Raw genomic sequence first — 19,608 nt, forward strand, 5'->3', positions numbered from 1 at the left:
GCAATAGTTTCTTAGATATAAAACCAAATGCATAAGGGACCAAAAAAATAGATAAATCAAACTTCATCAAAAATAGCAATTTATATGCTTCAAAGGACACCAACAAGAAAGTGAAAAGACAACCCACAAACTGGGGAAAAATATTTGTAAATCATATATCTGAGAAGGGAGGGGTATATGAAAAGAACTAGAATATATAAAGAACTCTTATAACTCAATAATAAAAAGACAACCTAACTAAAAAATGAGCAAAGGAGATTTCTGGTCAACATGGTGCAGTACATAAACACTGTGTTTACCTCCTTTCACAACCACATTAAAATTACAACTAAACTACCGAACAACCATCACTGAGAATAACCAGAAGTCTAGCTGAACAGAAGCCCTATAACTAAGGACACAGAGAAGAAGACACCTCAAAACCGGTAGGGGGGCAGAGATGCAGAATGAGCAGGTCCCACACCCGTGTGTGACAAGTGAAAATCAGGAGGAAGGGTCAGACCGGTGGCTCAGGGGATTGGAGCTCCGTGTTCCTAATGCTGAGGGCTGCCGGTTCGATTCCCATATGGCCCAGTGGGCTCTCAACCATAGGGTTCCCAGTTTGACTCCTCGACTCCCGCAAGGGATGGTCTCCGCCCCCTGAAACTAAGATTGAACACGGCACCTTGAGCTGAGCTGCCACCGAGCTCCCAGATGGCTCAGTTGGTTGGAGCCCGTCCTCTCAACCACAAGGTTTCCGGTTTGACTCCCGCAGGGGATGGTGGGCTGCGCCCCCTGCAAATAACAATGGCAACTGGACCTGGAGCTGAGCTGCACCCTCCACAGCTACGACTGAAAGGACAACAACTTGACTTGGAAAAAATCCTGGAAGTACATACTGTTCCCCAATAAAGCCCTGTTCCCCTTCCCCCATAAAATCTTAAAAAAAAAAAAATCAGGAGGGACATCTCAGCTGTGGAGGTCCCTCCACCGCCAAAAGAGTGACGGGTCCCAGCCCCACACTAGACTCCCTAGCCTATGGCTTTAGAGCCGATGAGAGAAGTCTTCATAACTTCTGGTTGTGAAAACCAGAAGAGATTTTGGCTGAGTGACACGAGGGCAGCTGCACTCCCAGGCGTTCCTTTAAGAGGGCCCGCACATGGACTCCCTTGCTGAGCTCCAGCACTGGGGAAGCAACTTGAAAGGTGCCAGGGACATATGTGGGAGAAACTGAATTGTTTGGCTTCAGGGCAAGGGCTGGAGGGGCAGCTTTCTCCTGCATGGAGGAGCTGGTGGAAGCCCCTGTTTCTTTTACGAGCCCTCCCCCCTCCCAGCATACAGACACAGGCTGCCACTATATCTGAGTTTCCATCAACCTGGCTAACCTTATTTGTTTGCCCTGCACTGCTGATTATGAGACCCTGCCCCACCCAACTTTCAGGCATACCCAAACTTCTTCCAGTGGCTTTTTCATAAAAACGACCTGTCCTGGCTCATGCTACAGGATTTCCAAAAATCTCTCAAAGATTTGCAAAAGCCAAAACAGCAGCAACTGGCTTCAGCATGTTCTGTAGCTCTGGCTGAGCAGCACTAATTCCAGCACTAGTGACAGGCAGCCTTGGTTTGCAGCTTGGCCTATTGAGACACCTCCAAGCCCAGTGCAGGAAGCGGCCATCTGAGAATTGCTTTGTGGCTTATAACCCAGGCAGGGCACAGGCTGCGGCTGAACTTGGCCTGCATGGGTCCCCTCCCAGGAGGTCCCGAGGCTGTCATGCCCAGTGGCCAGCTTTGGAGCAAGCCAGAGCATCATCTGGCTGCCTCCAAGGACAACACTCCCAAAGGAAAGACTAAGCAGGCACCAGATCCCTGCTAAAGTGAATCCTGCTCTGTAGGGTGAGCCTCTGCACAACACCTCCTTCACTGTAGTCACAGCCAGTCCTCACAACCAATCAGCCCGAGGGTCAATCCCACACACTGATGTGCCAACAGCATCCAAGGCTGCACACAACCCACACAAAGAACACACATGGAACACCAGGCTTTGATGGCCAGGGAGACTGTGCCACTGGGTCCCACAGGACACCTACTACATAAGACCACTCTACTAAGACCGGGAGACACAGCAGCCCTACCTAATACGTGGAAACAAACACAGGAAGGCAGCCAAAATGGGGAGACAAAGAAACATGTCCCAAATAAAAGAACAGAACAAAGCTCCAGAAAAAAGAACTAAACAAAACGTAGACAAGCAATCTACCAGTTGCAGAGTTCAAAACACTGGTTATAAAGATGCTCAATGATCTCAGGGAAAACATCAATAAAGAGATAGGAAACATAAAAAAGCACCAGTCAGAAATAAAGACTACAATAACTGAAATGAAGACTACATTAGAGGGAATCAACAGATCACATGAAGCAGAGGACTGAATTAGCAATTTAGAAGACAGGGTAGCAGAAAATACCCAATCAGAAAAGAAAAAAAAAAAAGGACAGTTTAAGGGGTCTCTGGGTCAATATTAAGATGCCAACATTCGCATCATAGAGATACCAGAAGGAAAAAAGAGAGACAAGGAATTAAAAACCTATTTGAAGAAATAATATTGCAAAACTTCCCTAACCTGGCGATTGAATTAGACATACAGGCCCAGGAAGCGCAGAGTCCCAAACAAGATGAACCCAAAGAGGTCCACACCAAGACAAATCAGAATTAAAATGCTAAAGGTTAAAGACAAAGAAAGAATCTTCAAAGCAGCAAGAGAATAGCAGTTAATTATCTACAAGGGAGCTTCCACAAGACTATCAGCTAACTTCTCAACAGAAACTTTGCAGGCCAGAAGGGATTGGCACAAAATACTGAAAGTGATGAAAAGCAAGGACCTACAACCAAGATTACTCTACCCAGCAAACCTATCACTTAGAATCTAAAGACAGATAAAGAGCTTCCCAGACAAGAAAAAGCTAAAGGAGTTCATTACCACCAAACCACTATTACAAGAAATGTTAGAAGGACTTCTGTACGAAGGAGCAGAAAAAAAAAATCTAAATTATGAATAATAAAATGGCAATAAGTACACATCTATCAACAACTACTTTCAATGTAAATGGATTAAATGCTCCAATCGAAAGACAGATAAGGGTAAATGAACAGATAAGAAAAAAAGACCCATACATATATTGTACAAGAGACTCACTTCAGATCGAAAGACAAAGAGGCTAAAAGTAAAGGGATGGAAAAAGATATTTCATGAAAACGAAAAGAAAAAAACAACTGCGTAGCAATAGTTATACCAGACAAAATAGACTCTAAAACAAAGGCTATAACAAGAGACAAAGAAGGACTTCTGGGTATTTATCTGAAGAAACTCAAAATGCTACTTTGAGGGGACGTGTGCATCCATGTATTTATTGCAGCATTATTTACAATAGCCAAGATATTGGCAACCTGAGTGTCCCTGAATAAATGAATGAATAAAGAGGTGGTACATATACAGAATGGAATATTAGTGAGCCATAAAAAAGAATGAAATCTTGCCATCTGCAACAACATGGATGGACTTAGAGGGTATTGTGCTAAGTATAGTAAGTCAGACAGAGAAAGACATATGTCATATGATTTTACTTATAAGTGGAATCTAAAGAACAACATAAACAAACAAATAGAAACCAACTAACAGATACAGAGAACATTTTGATAGTTACCAGATGAAAGGGGGTTTGGGGATAGTCGAAAAAAGGGAAGAGATTAAGAAGTACAAATTGGTTTTTATATAGTAGTCAAGGGGATGTAAGGTATAGCATAAGAAATACAGTCCATAATATTGTAAGAACTCTGTATGTATAGCACCAGATCGGTACTAAATTTATCAGGGTGATAGACAGGAGTGGGGTTGGGGGCCAGGGTGAAAAATGTGAAGGGATTAAGAAATACAAATTGATAATTACAAAATAGTTATAGGGATGTATAGTAAAGCACAGGGAATATAATCAATAGTAAGGTAACAACTATGTACAATGCCAGGTGGTTACTAGTCAGGGGGATCACTTCTTAAATTATTTAAATGTCTAACCACAATGCTGTACACTTGAAATTAATATAATACTCAATGTGAACTGTAATTGAAAAATTAAAAGGGGGGAGAAGGTGAAGGAGAATAAGAGGTTAAAATATCTAGGTATGAAACAGTCTGTCATGGGGATGTAATATACAGCTTAGGAAATAGTCAATAATAGTGTGATTGCATAATATGGTATCAGATGCTACTGGACTTATAGTGATCACTTCTTTAGGTATATAAATGTTGGCTAACTATGGTGTACAGCTGAACCTAATATAATATTGTATGCTAGCTATATTCTAATAAAAATCTTTTTTAAATGAGCAAAGAGGATGGACAGATATGTCTCCAAAGAAGACATACAAATGGCCAATAAGCACATGAAAAGGTGCCCAATATCATTAGCCATCAGGGAAATACAAGTCAAAACCAAAATGAGATACCACTTCACACCCACTAGGATGGCTGTAATAAAAAGACAGATAACAGCAAGTGTTAACAAGGAAGTGGAGAAACAAACTGGAACCCTCATATACTACTGGTGGGAAGGTAAAATGGTGCAGCCACTTTAGAAAACTGTCTGGTAGTTTTTCAAAGGTTAAACATAGTTACCATGTGACACAGCAATTCTATCCTTAAATATATGCCGAGGAGAATTAAAAACATGTGTCCACACAAAAATTCGTACATAAATATTCATAGCAGCCATCAGCATCATTCATAATAGCTAAAAAGTGGAAACAACCTAAATGTTTCTACCAACTCATAAATGGATAAATAAGGTGTGGTATTATCCATACAAAGGAATAGTTTTCCACCTTAAAAAAGAAATATTCATATATGAGTACTACAACATGGATGAACTTTGAGGCCCCATATTTTGATTCCATTTAATGTGCAATGTCCAGAATAGGCAATTCCATAAAGACAGAGTAAATTAGTGGCTGTCTGAAGCAGCAATGGGGAGTGACTGCTAATGGGTGTGGGGTTTCGTTTGGGGTTATGATAATGTTCTGCAATTAAATAGTAGTGATAGCTGCACAACCTTGTGAATATACTAAAAACCACTAAAGAACACACTTTATAAGGATGAAAATTTTGCTAAATGAATTATATCACAATTTAAAAACAGCAATCCTAAACCAGATCAAGGGTCTCATTAGTCATAAAAAGAATAGTATGCATTATAAGGATTATTATCAAGAAATGTTATAAAATCTTTGTTTCAAGATAATTTAAAAAAATAGGTTGGAATAAATGATTTCTTAAACGTATTATTTATGCCCATTACAAAATCCATATCAACCAATACAAAGTAGCTCTCTTTCTCAAGCATATTTATAAAAATATATACTACAGTATTCTCTTGCCTTGCAATCCTTAAGATACTAAATAGATGAAGCTATGAGCATAGGGAATCAGCAGACATATTCCAAATTAAACTTTTTACTATTTTTTAAAGATGAGGCCTAAGTTGAGAATGAGATCTGCAGTGTGATGTAGGATTCAGAAGACCTTGTTTACAGTCTTAGTTCCATTAATGATTTGTAATGTAACTGTAGGCAGATCACTTAACCTCTCTGACTGTTTCTTCACCTGAAAAGTGGCGATGACTACTCATATGGATGAGTAAATCTGTGATAAAAACATCTACCTCTCTATGACACAATAGGAGGTAAACAAATCTAACCGAACCCCTCTGTGACAAAGCTAGGGAAGGCAGAAAGGTGGCATGGAATAAAGAAGCAGGCAGGTTAGGGTTGATCATGGTGATGGCACATTAGTAGAGCACTGGATTCATGATCTGGGCTAACTAAAGGAACCCCAGCAACAAAAATACACCTAATTCTTCCTTTAGTGATTTTAACAGAAGAGATGAAGGACATCTTATAGCCGCTCCTCCCTAACTTTGAAAAACTGTCCATACAGTTCGTTTTATATATTCGAACATCCATATGAATGTGTTGAATATATATATAAATGTCCGACTAAAATTTATAGGCACTTCATTAATTCTTAAATTTATAGAAATCTCATCTCAAATAAATATACCTTGGTTAACCTGAACGGATATGTATGTTTACCTTTCTACCCTCTAAATAACAAGTATAATAAATTGGCCATGAAATTAAAAATATGTTTATTATAATAAGCATATTTACCAATTATTTTAGTTAGTGGTGTTTTTTCAGCAGTTCTTCCCTAAAACAGAAATATGAATTATAAGTTAGAATTCTTTTTGGTAGAGTGCAATTACCGAAATTTGAAAAGTTACATTAATCATGAATTTACAAATTGGCTTTACTCCAATTCAACATATGAATATTCACAAGAGGCATAGTCTGATGAAGCTAGAAGGAGGTTAAAATATCATCTAACCCAACCCATTCACTCTGCAGGCAAGATACTGCTCTTGATTGAGGCAATACAGTTCATGGCAGAACCATAATGGCAACTCTCATTTCCCGTTCTCATCCAGGGCTCTTTCCACATGGTATTGATGCCTTGGCCACCCCAGGTAACGTTATCATTTAGATACATTTTTGAGATTTTAAATACTGTCTGTGAAAAGTTTAAAACTATTTGTGAGTACAAAACACATTATACAAAAGTCAAATTTCAGAAGGCTGAGGGATTAAATTAGTTTAGTCTTCAAGCTTATTTTTGCCTACAGTAATATTTAAATCATTTCATCCTAATTCCCTTTTCACAAATTTTCTTCAGGTTAAGAACAACATGCACTCTTTAAGATATCCCCTTTAAAGCTCACACATATGAATTCAATATACTATACTATGAATTTTACACGAAGAAATCATTGTAAAACAAATTATATTAGTATCTGAAAATATATTATTCTACAGTATTTGACTTACCATAGACTCCTCAAGTGAATGGGTTAAATGAATATTGTTTATATACTCCTGTCCCTTCTCTTCTAACAGATACTTACACCTAAACAAGAAGGTTAAACTTTAGTAGCTGAAAAATTAGTAAAGTGTAAGTAGATATATCTCCATCATCTTAATTCCATTAACTTGCTTTTCAGTATTTCTAAGGAGCCACAAAATAAAATGTTACTCAATTCCCTATCCAACTATCATTTTAAGGTTAAAAAATACGCTCCCTTTGTTATGCTATTTATGCTAATGTTAGAAGAGCAAAAAATATCAACTTGAGAACTTTCAACTTTTAAGCAAGTTATTAAATTAGCACTTTAACATTTTTTAAAAGTTTTAAACAGTTAATCTTAAGTTTTATTTAGAGTATTAACCAATTGTACATTTAAAAGGAATTCCTTAGGCTTTCAACCTTTCTTTTTAAGGCTTTTTAAGGTTAAGATTTATTTTCAAATGATTGCTCTAAAGTTTTAACTTGTACTGTTTTGTAAGCCAAAAATTTGCTTCACTTCTATATCTGTGTACTTTGTTTTAAAGAGGCAAAATGGCAAAAAGACATTTAGAATACGTCATCATCATTCTAAGATGCCATTGCTTGTAAGCATGATTATTTTATGTACCATCGCTGCCAATTAAAATATGACCCACCACCAGATGTGTCCTGATTTCAGAGATCTGAAAATGTGAACAATTGTGTGTCTTAGAATCAGTGAGATACAATAATATTTGCTGGGGGTGTGATGGGTTCTTAAGGAATCTCCTTGGCAATGTGGGCTCTTTTGTGTACATTGTGAAAGAGCCTACTTCCAACAACAAAAGTATACATTACTAATTTGGCATTTAGAAATGGAATCATCATGTCATAGATATAATATATAAGCAATAAATGTTTTCATCACCAGAGAAGGCTTAGATGTTTTTTTGATTTACCTGTAAAACAGGTGATCCATTTTTATAAACCTCGTGTAAATTTCAAGCCATGGTGAAGGAAAAAATAGTTGGTGAAAAGTTATTCAAGTCTTCCCACTGCATACTGTCTAATTTCCCTGTGACTGAATGAACATTTAAATACCTTACCCTGGATACCACTTAGCATGTTGTTCCCAAGGGTCTTCACTGGGCTTCCAATCAGTTAGCCCTCCTCCACAGTGAAAGCACTTTACTTTATCACCTTCACCTAAGAAGACACACAAGTAAAAATACATGTATGTGTGCAATTAGAAGCTTACACACAAATACCCTTTTTAATACCATGAAATCAAGCATTTCTAAATTACATAAAAATCTCATAGCTTAAAAGAAGACATTCAAATTCACATCTAAGTATAGATATGATCATTTGAGGAGGAAATACACACTAAATTCACTGATTCAATTTGAGGTGTTTTACAGAAGACAGAAATAAAATCGCCCAATTTTTATGTGGAAAATTACAACTGTTATGTTCTTTTTAACATATGTAACTTAGAGCCACCAATACTATACTTTTTCAAATTGTGAAGCAAAGTTCAGCATAATGAAATTACAAAAATTAAGTTTCTCTTAGGTTACAGCTACAGGACACTAAACAAATCTTCAAGATTTGCTATATGATACTATGTAAATAAAATATAGAAATAACTGATATTTTGTATTTTGGCACCTTTCAATCCTAAAGTAAATGGATCAGATACATAATTTTTCTGAATATCCCTTGAAGCCATCACAGTAATGGCTCTTCCTGACATGTCTACAGTAGTCCATTTGAAAAGTGCTCATTTGAAGCAGTAAGGTATCACACAGGGCTGCTTTCAAATATATAGTCTCTGTACAAAAAAAGGAGGCTATCAATTTTAATATCAATTTTACTAGTAGCCAAACTAAACTCTCTAACATTAACTCTTCTTAAGAGGCGTAGAGAAAATGCATGTAATATATGTATTGAGAACATATAGGAGGTGCTCAATAAATTACAGTTAGTATCACTACCAGACCCATTCTTCTATCAGGGATATCAATCATCTTTTATATGTCATCCTTCTCCAAAAAACAATTACATGAAGATAAACATGATTCATAATATGGTAGTCTTTTTCACATAAATTCAGTGGTTACATTACAGATTCAACCTAAGGGTTCATCAAATAATAGTGATATAAAAAATCATGCCAGCCTACACTTAAATATTTACCAGTTCAGGAGGCTAAAGGAATCTATTCATTTTTTAGGAACCCTGGGATAATTGGAAAGTTATTTATTAGCCTGGTTTTATAATAAAGTTTACCTAAAGCATAAAATCCAGCTCTTGCTAGCTGCTCCTTGTTAACTGAGTACGTCCACGTCCCAAAAGTAATGATCCGTGCTTCATAATCTGCCATGGCTGGATTTCTTGGAGGATTAGTTGAATTTGGGAAATTCCTACCAGAGCTCATGACATCAGATTCACTTCGAATATTAATATTCCGGCCCAAAACAAAGAAGCAATTAGGAAAGTGTCGCCTGTGTTCTGACCATGCACGATCACAAGGTTCCCAATTTTTCAGTTTTCCACCACAACAAAAGCACTGCACTTGATCATCAATACCTGTGTAGTAGAGCCCAGCACTAACTAACTCTCTTGGGGTTAAGTGGGCATATTCTGGCCAGTTCTGAAATGACTTTAATCTAGCTTCTTCACTACACATGGCAGGGTTCCTTGGGTATATTGTGTCTGACATATCTACAACCTGTCCAGTTCTCAAAAGATAGTCTGCATGAGTCTCAGATGGCCTGTCTAAAACAAAATGATTTCTGTTTCCCAGATCATTTCCAGCTCTGTACTGACCATTTTGGACACCAGGATTTGTAGGTTGCGCAGCACTGTTTTCAAAATAAAAGCCATTGATAAATCTGCAATTTGGGGATACTTTCCTGTGTCTTCCAACTGCTGAGTCTCCATATTGCCATCTATCTACTGCTGCGTGACAACTAAAGCACCGCACGGTGTCTCCTTCACCAGTATACAGAAAACCAGCTCGTGCGAGGGTTGATGCTGAAACAGGACTACTACTTGGAAAATTAGCAAAAGTTTTTAATCTATTACACTCTTCTACAAATTCTTCATCCTTATCGATGTCTGCAGGTACACAAGTTTTAGATCCTTCAAAACTGTTAAAAGTCATCTTCTCTTGAAAATAGGATTTGTCCACCTTTTCTAAAAAGAGAACATTATATTAGGAAATCCAAAGTGTGAAACATAAGCAACTACTTTTGATATTAGGAGCTAACAAATTACCCACTGATAACATAAAAGTAATTACGCAATTTCTAAGAAACATTCTAATTCTAAATTCTAGAGTTCTATATTACCACGATTGAAGTCATAAAGTAAAAACTAGCGTTTTTTTCTTTTAGAGGAAAGTAGTATTTAACTTATTCACTTTTTAGTGCTTATTTTACATATAGAAACTATGTGATGCGAATTAAAATTAACCATGCAAAATCATTAATTAGGAAAAACATGAAAGGAGCATAAAATATGCATTCTTAAAATCTATGCGTAATTGTTATAATGGATCATTACATATTCAAGGCATCAAAGTTCAGTTTCTACAATAAAGAAACCCAAATGTTCAGGATATTAATCAATTAATTTTTAATAGTTCTTTACTTTTTTGCTTAGCAAAGATAAGTTATTCACAATATTGGTTCCAATGGGTTCTTTAAGAACATCAAAATTTCTAATTTTTATGCAGTTCATTTTGTTAGAACTGATGTATATCATACTGCCCTCTAGAGGGTGACCCAGGAGAAATTGTATGTGTAGACCTTAATCTACACATACTTTGCTGTCAACTTCCCACAGTCAAGAAACAATCTGTTCAAATGGAAGAGAAGAACTATCACGGCCTCATTAGATCTGCCAAAGTATAACTGTGTAATATTTCACCCAGATAAAATTCTAAGAGGAACTAGTTGGGTTATGAGAAGGGTGGCCAGTTATTTATCCTCCAAACCTGGACACTTTTCAAAGTGAAAAATTATGACTGGAACAACAGGTGTAAATGAGGGTTGCCCCAGGCAAAGTTGGTTCTACAGAATCTCACACTGTTCCCAACACTGTGTTCTGTATATGCTTGTCAAATGAAAAATAAAAGAATGGTCACGATGATTCTCTATTTCATATGTGCATTAATTGGTTTCTTGGGAAGAATTACCAGCTCTTTTGGCATTATTTTGGCACAATATGTCTTGAAACATCATCACTCTTAATGTTCAACACAAGGTTTCTGTCTTGCAGGCTGGCAATGAACATCAGATCTTTCCTGGCCTTGTCAATTTACAATGGTATTAATGTATTCCTCAAGATCTGATTTATATCTGCATACAACAATTTTTGGAAGATTGTCTCCATGACATTTGATTACTGTTTCCAAGATGTCTGAAAACATTCTGACACTACCTTCAAGGCCCTGTATTAAATCAGCATAAACTGGATGACAAAAATCAAGATTCCAAGAAACCAAGGCTGGCTGATAGGCTAACGAGGTAAAATTTAACAGGAATATGTGTGAAGTCTTACATTCTGACTTTAAAAAACCTGTTGCACAATTAAAGGAAGATGGAAATTTGGTTTGGAACGACGTCATGTGATGGCAATCCTCCATATTAAAATCTTGGGATTTCAGTCAGTTACAAATTCATTATGAGCCAACACTACATGGTTGCTAAAAATGTTAAAGTGACTTCAAGCTGCATTAATGTCCAGATGTGCAACACCCAGATCCAATTCAGCTGCACTCTGAATATTATTTTAAGCTCTCAACACATTTTAGAAGGGATATTAACAAAGTGTAATGTCCATAGCGAGCAACTGGGATGATTAAAATGGTGTCCTATGAAGAATACTTGGAAAAGCTGAGAGTGTTTACCTCAAAGGGGAAAGAAAATATATGGGGAGAAGGGTACAGAGGATAGAATGACTACCTTTAGATATCTAAAGGGCTGTCACGTAGAAAAGGAATCCAAATTCTGTAAAGCTTGAGGGAAGAATTAGAGTCAAGGAATAGAATTACAGCCAGTAGATTTTAACCTAATACAAGGATGAATGGTTACAATAATCAATAGCAGTACAAAATGGATTGATTGGGCTGCCTTGTAGATTATGAGTTCCTCCCATCACTGGAAAGTATTTCAGTATGCGCAATGAGAAAGGATTAAACATTTCTAAGTCTATAATTATCCTTAAGAATTAATGCTCAATATAATCCATATGAAAATTACCTTCTGAAGTGATAAGTTTTATTTCTCAGGCCAATCAAAATAGACAGAAGTGTAAAATCCATGGTCATTTCATAATAGTGTACATTCTGTGTGGTTCAAGTAGCCACCACATGTCAGATAACATTAGATAAAACTCCATCGTTCATTAGCAGGAGAATCTCTATTTGAAGCTTTCAAGTAGAGCCCTCATCTTCCCAGAGGTTATTTCTATATTAATAGTTTATAGATTTCACTGTTTTGAAAGGCACGTATTTATTCAGAAGCGCACAACTGAACACTAAATATACATGATCACACTGTGAGCTTTTGGAGAAGGGTGAGAAAGTGGAATTACCAGAGAGGTTAAGAGTGAAAGGAAGATGACTGACAAAAGACAGAAACCTTGGGACTGGAGGAAGGTACCAAAAGAAAGGGATGACAGAGGATTTAAAAAAAAAATCATTTAAGTGAAATGAAGGTGGGGAAGATGATATTTAGAAAATAAGCATATATGGAGCACAGGAACTGTGAATACAGAATAGAGTATGGATATTGCAGAAGGGTGGTAAAAAGGCTTTGGATGTAAAAAGGTCTGAGTGCAATAAAGTATGCTGAGATACTTTAAGGCTTTTTTGTGAAAGCATATTCAGGCTTTCCACTTTGTAAGCAGAAAGGTAAGAAAGCACAGAGAAAAAGATAGCCAAAGAAAGCTTTGACAGGAACAAGAAAAACAAAGAAACAAAAAGTCATGGACACAGACAACAGTTTATCGGTTACCAGAGGGTAAGGGTTGAGGGGGGATAGTAGAAGAGGGTAAAAGGGGTCAGATATATGGTGATGGAAGGAAAACTGACTCTGGGTGGTGAGCACACAATGCAATATATAGACGATGTATTACAGAATTTTACACTTGAAACCTACGTAATTTTACTAACCATTGTCACCCCAATAAATTTAATAAAAAAAGATTAGGGAGTTGAAATATATCAGTTGTTCTTAAATCTGTTTAGGTAACAGTGCATTAGGGGAATGAAGACAAAGGTACAAATATTAATAAGTACCATGGAAGACGGGAATGACAGCTGAAAAGATATTTGTTAAAACTCCACAGGAATTCAAAACAGGGAATGGTTACTACTAGTTTGGAGGGTGGGGAGATCTTCATAGAAGTGCATGTGAGCAGAATTTGACCTTATAGTAAGCATGGGGAAGAAGAGATCAAGGCCAAGGGAAGAGTATAAGCAAAGGCTCGGGGACAGGAACACATGGATGAGGGTTGAGTAACAGGGAAGTGTTCAGTAAAGGACGCATGAATGAAGTTCACTTAGAAAAATTAGGCTGGGGCAGATCTTGGAGTGTTCTGAGAGTCAGGATAGGTATTGTGGATTTTATAACATACACATAGAAGACAGCTGATATATATATTTGACATAAAGGGGCTGGGCAGTCAGGAATTTTGAGGGGAAGAGTGCTTGGGCGGAAATGACACCATGGAAATAAATACTGGTCAAAAAAGAATCAGCAGCAAGCAGTGGTACCTGTTTATATGAGGACTATGGAAGATTTCAAGATGTGAGATGTATTTAAAATATATATGTCTGCATCCTAGTCGACTGGGTAAAGATAGCCATGGGCATGTGCCACGGAGAGGAGGGTGACTGCTAATCTAGTAATAATGTGGGAATGTGGGCAGTTGGAGGGAAGAGAAAAACACACACAGAAGTTTGGTATTTGTACCAAACTACCTGGTATTTGTACACGATACGAAAGTTTCTATTTCCCCTAGGTTTTTATTATTGAAGTTGTCAAATATACAGAATAAAGGCTACTTTAATGGGGAAAAGGATATAAAATTAGATGTACATTAGACTGCCACTACACGAAAACATATTGTCATAAATAAGAACTGGAAGGCAATTTTTAATAAATGGGTAAAATATGCTAAGGTGGCAGGATTACAGGTTATCTTTTTCTCCAAAATGTCTTTAATAATTATTTTCTTAATGTCTCTCAGGATAGCATTGCTGGCCTGGGCCAGGAGCCCACTAGTGTGGGAGGCAGCCGAGAGCAAGGAGGTGGATGGGCTAGTTGCCCACTCATCCTCCTCCACCAGAGCTCTGCAGCCACCAAAGCAGAGAGAGGGAGTTGTGTCTCCACCTGCCACCACCAGACGCACTGCGGAAGTCAGTGGAGCTCTGCATTAAGACCCCAGTCACCTCCACAGGTGCATTTGGTGAGCATGCATCCACCTGGCCTCCCAAGGAGCAGTCCCCACTCAGCAGGACAGTGGCTGCTGGGGCATCCTGGAGGTAAAGAGCAGGTTTGACACTTAATTTCATCAGTTTTTGCTAGAAAGAGCAAAACTTAGACATTTTGAGGAGTTTTATAGAGCACTACAAAATGTTCATAAGATACTCAATTTTGACATTTTATTAGGCTATGCAGACATCCAGGAACACTTACTGGCTATAAAAAACGGTGATAATTATCACAATAGCCAACCCACTACTTAGAATTTTTATACAAAAGAAGGAAGAAACAGACAACAGTGCCTTTGGTACAAACATGCTAATGATGAAATGTTTTAACCAATGCACTGCATTTTGTCAACCACAGAAAAAAGATCACATCCAGTCATTCATATGCCTCAAGACTTTATACCTGTCTTCAATTACGGATGTGGATATTTTCCCAGAAACACACTGTAGGGTTAGTTCATCTTTACAATCTCAACAATGAACACTCCCTAGGGTTCTATAGCTAGGATGGTTTCAGTCTAACGGAGATACCACATGGCTCAGAGAAGGTCCCAGGGATCTCTCTACATCCTGGCTTGTTTCAGAAGGTCTGGCTCACAGCACAAGTCTATTGGCTGTTAATGAAGTTTTAGAAGTCAATGGTATAGAAGTTTCAGGGAAGAGTTTTGATCAAGTAATAGACATGATGATTGCAAACAGCTACAACCTCATCACAAGAGTAAGACAAGTAAATCAGGAGAATGTTAGGAATGGTAGGGGTTCTGGCAGCTCCAGCGAAGCCCCTGACAAGAGCCTAATCCACTGATAAGAGCCACAGCAGACTGAACCAAACGTTGAGACCAAGGATGAAGACAGTGATGAAGACGACATTATTATTGAAGATAATGGTATTTCACAGAAGATTCATAAAGCTGTTCCTACTACCAAAAGCCTGGAATGATCGACACAAACTCAGTCTTGAGTCTGGACAGAACAGTTTTATTCCTTCTAATTGAGTTTAGCACCCCTAGTAAGTGGCACAAACATAGAATTTGACACACGTTCCAGATCAAAAACTATTAGAATATGGAACAATCATAACATCATGGAACTATCGTTTGAATGTTTTCTGAGTATGTTACAGGACTTGCAAATTTGGCTAGTTTAAGAGCTTTTAACTCTGATCCAATGACCTGGAATAGGCATGAGAACAATAAGGTTGCAAGTTAAAATGTTATTAAAAATAAATAGAAACAGAAATTAGTGGTTGCCTACTACTAGGGGAAGAGGAGAAATGGTTACTGAGATTCTTTCTGGAGTAATGAAAATATTCTAAATTAGATGGTAGTGATGGTTGCACAACTCTGAATATACTAAAAACCACTTAACTGTACACTTTAATTTTATGGTATGTGAATTATATATTGATAAAGCTGTTTAACTGTTATTAAAATAGTAGCTTGGTAATTCTTAGTATAAACGTTGATGGATCAGAGGTCATTTCAAGTCTAAAACACGGGTATTTGCTAACGAAATTATGTGCTTTTGATATGGATAACTAGATGTTACAATACATTTTCAGAACTACATGAAAGTATTAAATCATTTCTGCTTGAAGTGGTTAAATAGTTAACCTTTCGCCAAAATCCCAGTTAAGTTTTCCTTTAATTACATTCTTTAAATTCTAATGCGAAGTCTGATTCTATCCCTTTTGGTACTATGAGGACCTCAGTTTTTGTGTTCCCAGTATTCTAGTTTTTAATGTTGTTCTTCTGTTGCTATATGTTAAAAATTATTTTCTGAAATGCATCTGTTAACTTCTACTAAATCAAATCATTGGCTATTTTTAGAAGTTTCTTTCCATATTATGAAGCACTGAACTATGTTTCTGAGTTATGAAATTTTGAGGGAGTTTTTCATATTGCTGTTTGTTCATCCTATAGCTTACATATTTACAAACTAATTCCAAATAGGTGTCATTTGTGTTTTTAAATGCAGTTAATTCAATTAACCCTGGTAATATTGGAGACTCTCTCCTTTAACTAATTTTCACCTCATTCCCAATCTCATCAGAAAGCATCCCTTTTGTCTTGGGTATGAGTATCTACGTACATATATATATATATATTCTACATATATAATTTGTGCTTTTGAACTCTTCTAATATATTCCGGTACTGTGAACTGTTTTGGATACAAATTGTACCTAGATTAAAAGATTTTTACACACAAAAGTGCACTATTTTATACAAAGATTTTGGATTTTTTTCAGTGGAATTATTCTAAGAACATTACCAACACTTCAGGAAAAACAGATATATTGACCACTGAGAGGTAGTTTATCAGTATTATTTTCATTAGGCTATTTATTTCCCACACATCCACTTAGAACAGGTAAGAGGAAGGCTGTCAACTTTCATTCTTTGCCTGATTTATTTGGTATTTATCATTGTAAAATGTGCGTGATCACTAACGTATGCATGCATACAGAAATTAGGAATATTATGAAGTATATAAATTTCTTATGGTTTATGGATAATTCCCCCCAAAGCCATTTATTAATTTTATGGTAGGGCTAGTACGAATGTCCTTATAATAGTTGTATGCTATTAAAACAATGAAAAATCAAATGACTCAATTTTGAAGGATAGTTTCTCTAAGTGGTAAAATATATATGAACAAATAAAGTCTTGATTAATTGAAAACTCAAACGTTAAAGCAATAGAAAACAATCTCATGCAGAGAAATTTATTTTTGGTGAGATATAATATAAAAACACTACTCAAATATGTTAGAATGGCTATTATCAACAAGACAAGTAATAACTAGTATTGAGGAGGCTGTTAAGAAAAAGGAACCCTCATACACTGCTGGTAGAAATGTAAATTGGTACAGCCACTATGAAAAACACTATGGAGGTTCCTCAAAAAATTAAGACTAGTAATGGGTGAAACATTTATACAATCTGTAGAGAAACTAGAGTATGACCAGATGGCTTCATTAGTGAATTCTGCCAAGCATTCAAAAAGGATCTAGTTCCCGCCATACTCAAATTCTTCCAAAAAACTGAAGAGACAATACTCCTAACTCATTTTATGAGGCTAACATTACCCTGGTACCAAAACATGGTAAGGATAACACAAAAAAAAGAAAATTACAGATCAATACCTCTGATGCATACCAATGCAAAAATCCTAAAGAAAATTCTAGCAAATCGAATACAACAATGCATTAAAAAGATTATCCATCACGACCAAGTGGGGTTCATCCCAGGGGCACAAGGATGATTCAATACACACAAATTGATCAATGTGATACACCACATAAACAAAGGATAAAAATCAATGATTATATCAATAGATGTAGAAAAAGCACTTCACAAGATACAATATCCATTTATGATTAAAACACTTAAAAAATAGGTATAGAAATAAAATACCTTAACATAATAAAGGCCATATATGACAAACCCTCAGCTAATATTAAAATTAATGGTGAAAAACTGAAGCCCTTCGCTCTACATTCAGGAACACGACAGGTTTTCAACATAGTATTGGAAGTCCTAATCAGAGCAATCAGGCAAAAAAAAGAAACAAAAGGCATCCAAATTGGGAATGAAGAAGTTAAATTGTCACTCTTTGCAGATGACATGATGCTACATATAGAAAACCCTAAAGACCCTACAAAAAGCTATTAGAAATAATAAATGAATACAGTAAAACTGCTGGCTACAAAATAAACATACAAAAATCAATTGCATTCATATATACTAACAATGAAATCTCAGAAAAAGAAATAAAAAAAACAATTCCTTTTCCATTTGCAACAAAAAAAATAAAATGCCTAGGAATGAACTTAACCAACGATGTGAAGGACCTATATGCTGAAAACTGTAAGACATTTTTGAAAGAAATTGAAGACGACACAAAGAAATGGAAAGACATTCCGTGCTCATGGATTGGAAGAATCAACATAGTTAAAATGGCCATATTACCCAAAGCAATAAACAGATTTAATGCAATCCCCATCAAAATCCTGATGGCATTTTTTAAAGAAATAGAACAAAAAAATCATCAGATTTGTACAGAACCACAAAACACCCCAAATAGCCAAAGCAATCCTAAGAAAAAATAATACTAGAGGTATCACACTCCCTGACTTCAGCTTGAACTACAGGGCAACAATAATCAAACAGCATGACACTGGCAGAAAACCAGACACGTAGACCAATGGAATAGAACTGAAAACCTAGAAATAAACCCACATAAATATGGAGATAATTTTCCACAAAGGAGCCAAAAGCATACAATGGAGAAAACACAGCCTATTCAAAAAATGGTGCTGGAGAAATTGGAAAGCCACGTATAAAAGAATTATACTAAACTGCTATCTGTCACCAAGAACCAAAATTCACTCAAAATGTATCAAAGACCTAAACATGAGACCTGAAACAATAAGCTGCATATAAGAAAACATAGGTACTAAACTTATGGACCTTGGGTTCAAAGAGCATTTTATGAATTTGACTCCAAAGGCAATGGAAGTAAAAGCTAAAATAAACGAATGGGACTATATCAAACTTAAAAGCTTCTGCACAACAAAAGAAACCATCGACAAAATAAAGAGCTAACCAACTAAATGGGAGACGATATCTGTAAACAATACCTCCGATAAGGTGCTAATATCCAAAACATATAAGGAACTCATACAATTCAACAAAAAAACAGTCCAATTTAAAAATGGGCAGAAGACCTGAACGGACATTTCTTCAAAGAAGACATACAGATAGCCAACATACATATGAAAAGATGCTCAGCATCACTAATCATCAGAGAAAAGCAAACAAAAATCACAGTAAGATATCACCACACACCAGTTAGAATGGCTATCAACAACACAAATAAGAACAAGTGTTGGAGAGGCTGTGGAGAAAAAGGAACCCTCATACACTGTTGGTGGGAATGCAGACTGGTACAGCCCTTATGGAAGGCAGTGTGGAGGTTCCTCAAAAAATTATGAATAGAATTATCAAATGACTCAGCAATCCCTCTCCTGAGTATTTACCCCCCCAAAATATGAAAACATTCATCTGTAAAGCTATATGTACCCCAATATCCATTGCAGCATTATTCACAGTGGCCAAGACATGGAAACAAAAGTGTCCTTCGGTAGATGACTGGATAAAGACGATGCGGTATATACACATAATGGAATACGA

The 19,608-nt window shown here is 36.6% G+C and overlaps 1 protein-coding gene and 1 pseudogene across 3 annotated transcripts in view; one reads left to right on the plus strand and one right to left on the minus strand.

Moving 5' to 3' along the window:
- The window catches only part of XIAP (X-linked inhibitor of apoptosis), a 56,694-nt gene that overhangs the window by 19,110 nt on the left and 17,976 nt on the right, over positions 1-19,608 (minus strand). For all 3 annotated transcript variants that reach the window (XM_033105267.1, XM_033105275.1, XM_033105260.1), the window contains 4 exons: positions 9,198-10,106; positions 8,012-8,111; positions 6,911-6,989; positions 6,197-6,236 (listed from right to left, as the gene is read on the minus strand). In XM_033105267.1, coding sequence (XP_032961158.1) covers positions 6,197-6,236; positions 6,911-6,989; positions 8,012-8,111; positions 9,198-10,074 — 1,096 coding nt within the window. In that variant the 5' untranslated portion in view covers positions 10,075-10,106. The remainder of the gene's footprint in view (positions 1-6,196; positions 6,237-6,910; positions 6,990-8,011; positions 8,112-9,197; positions 10,107-19,608) is intronic.
- On the plus strand, positions 13,282-16,145 carry LOC117035735 (partitioning defective 6 homolog beta-like; annotated as a pseudogene).

This window comes from Rhinolophus ferrumequinum, chromosome X, assembly GCF_004115265.2.
Source record: "Rhinolophus ferrumequinum isolate MPI-CBG mRhiFer1 chromosome X, mRhiFer1_v1.p, whole genome shotgun sequence".
Classification (NCBI taxonomy): domain Eukaryota; kingdom Metazoa; phylum Chordata; class Mammalia; order Chiroptera; family Rhinolophidae; genus Rhinolophus; species Rhinolophus ferrumequinum.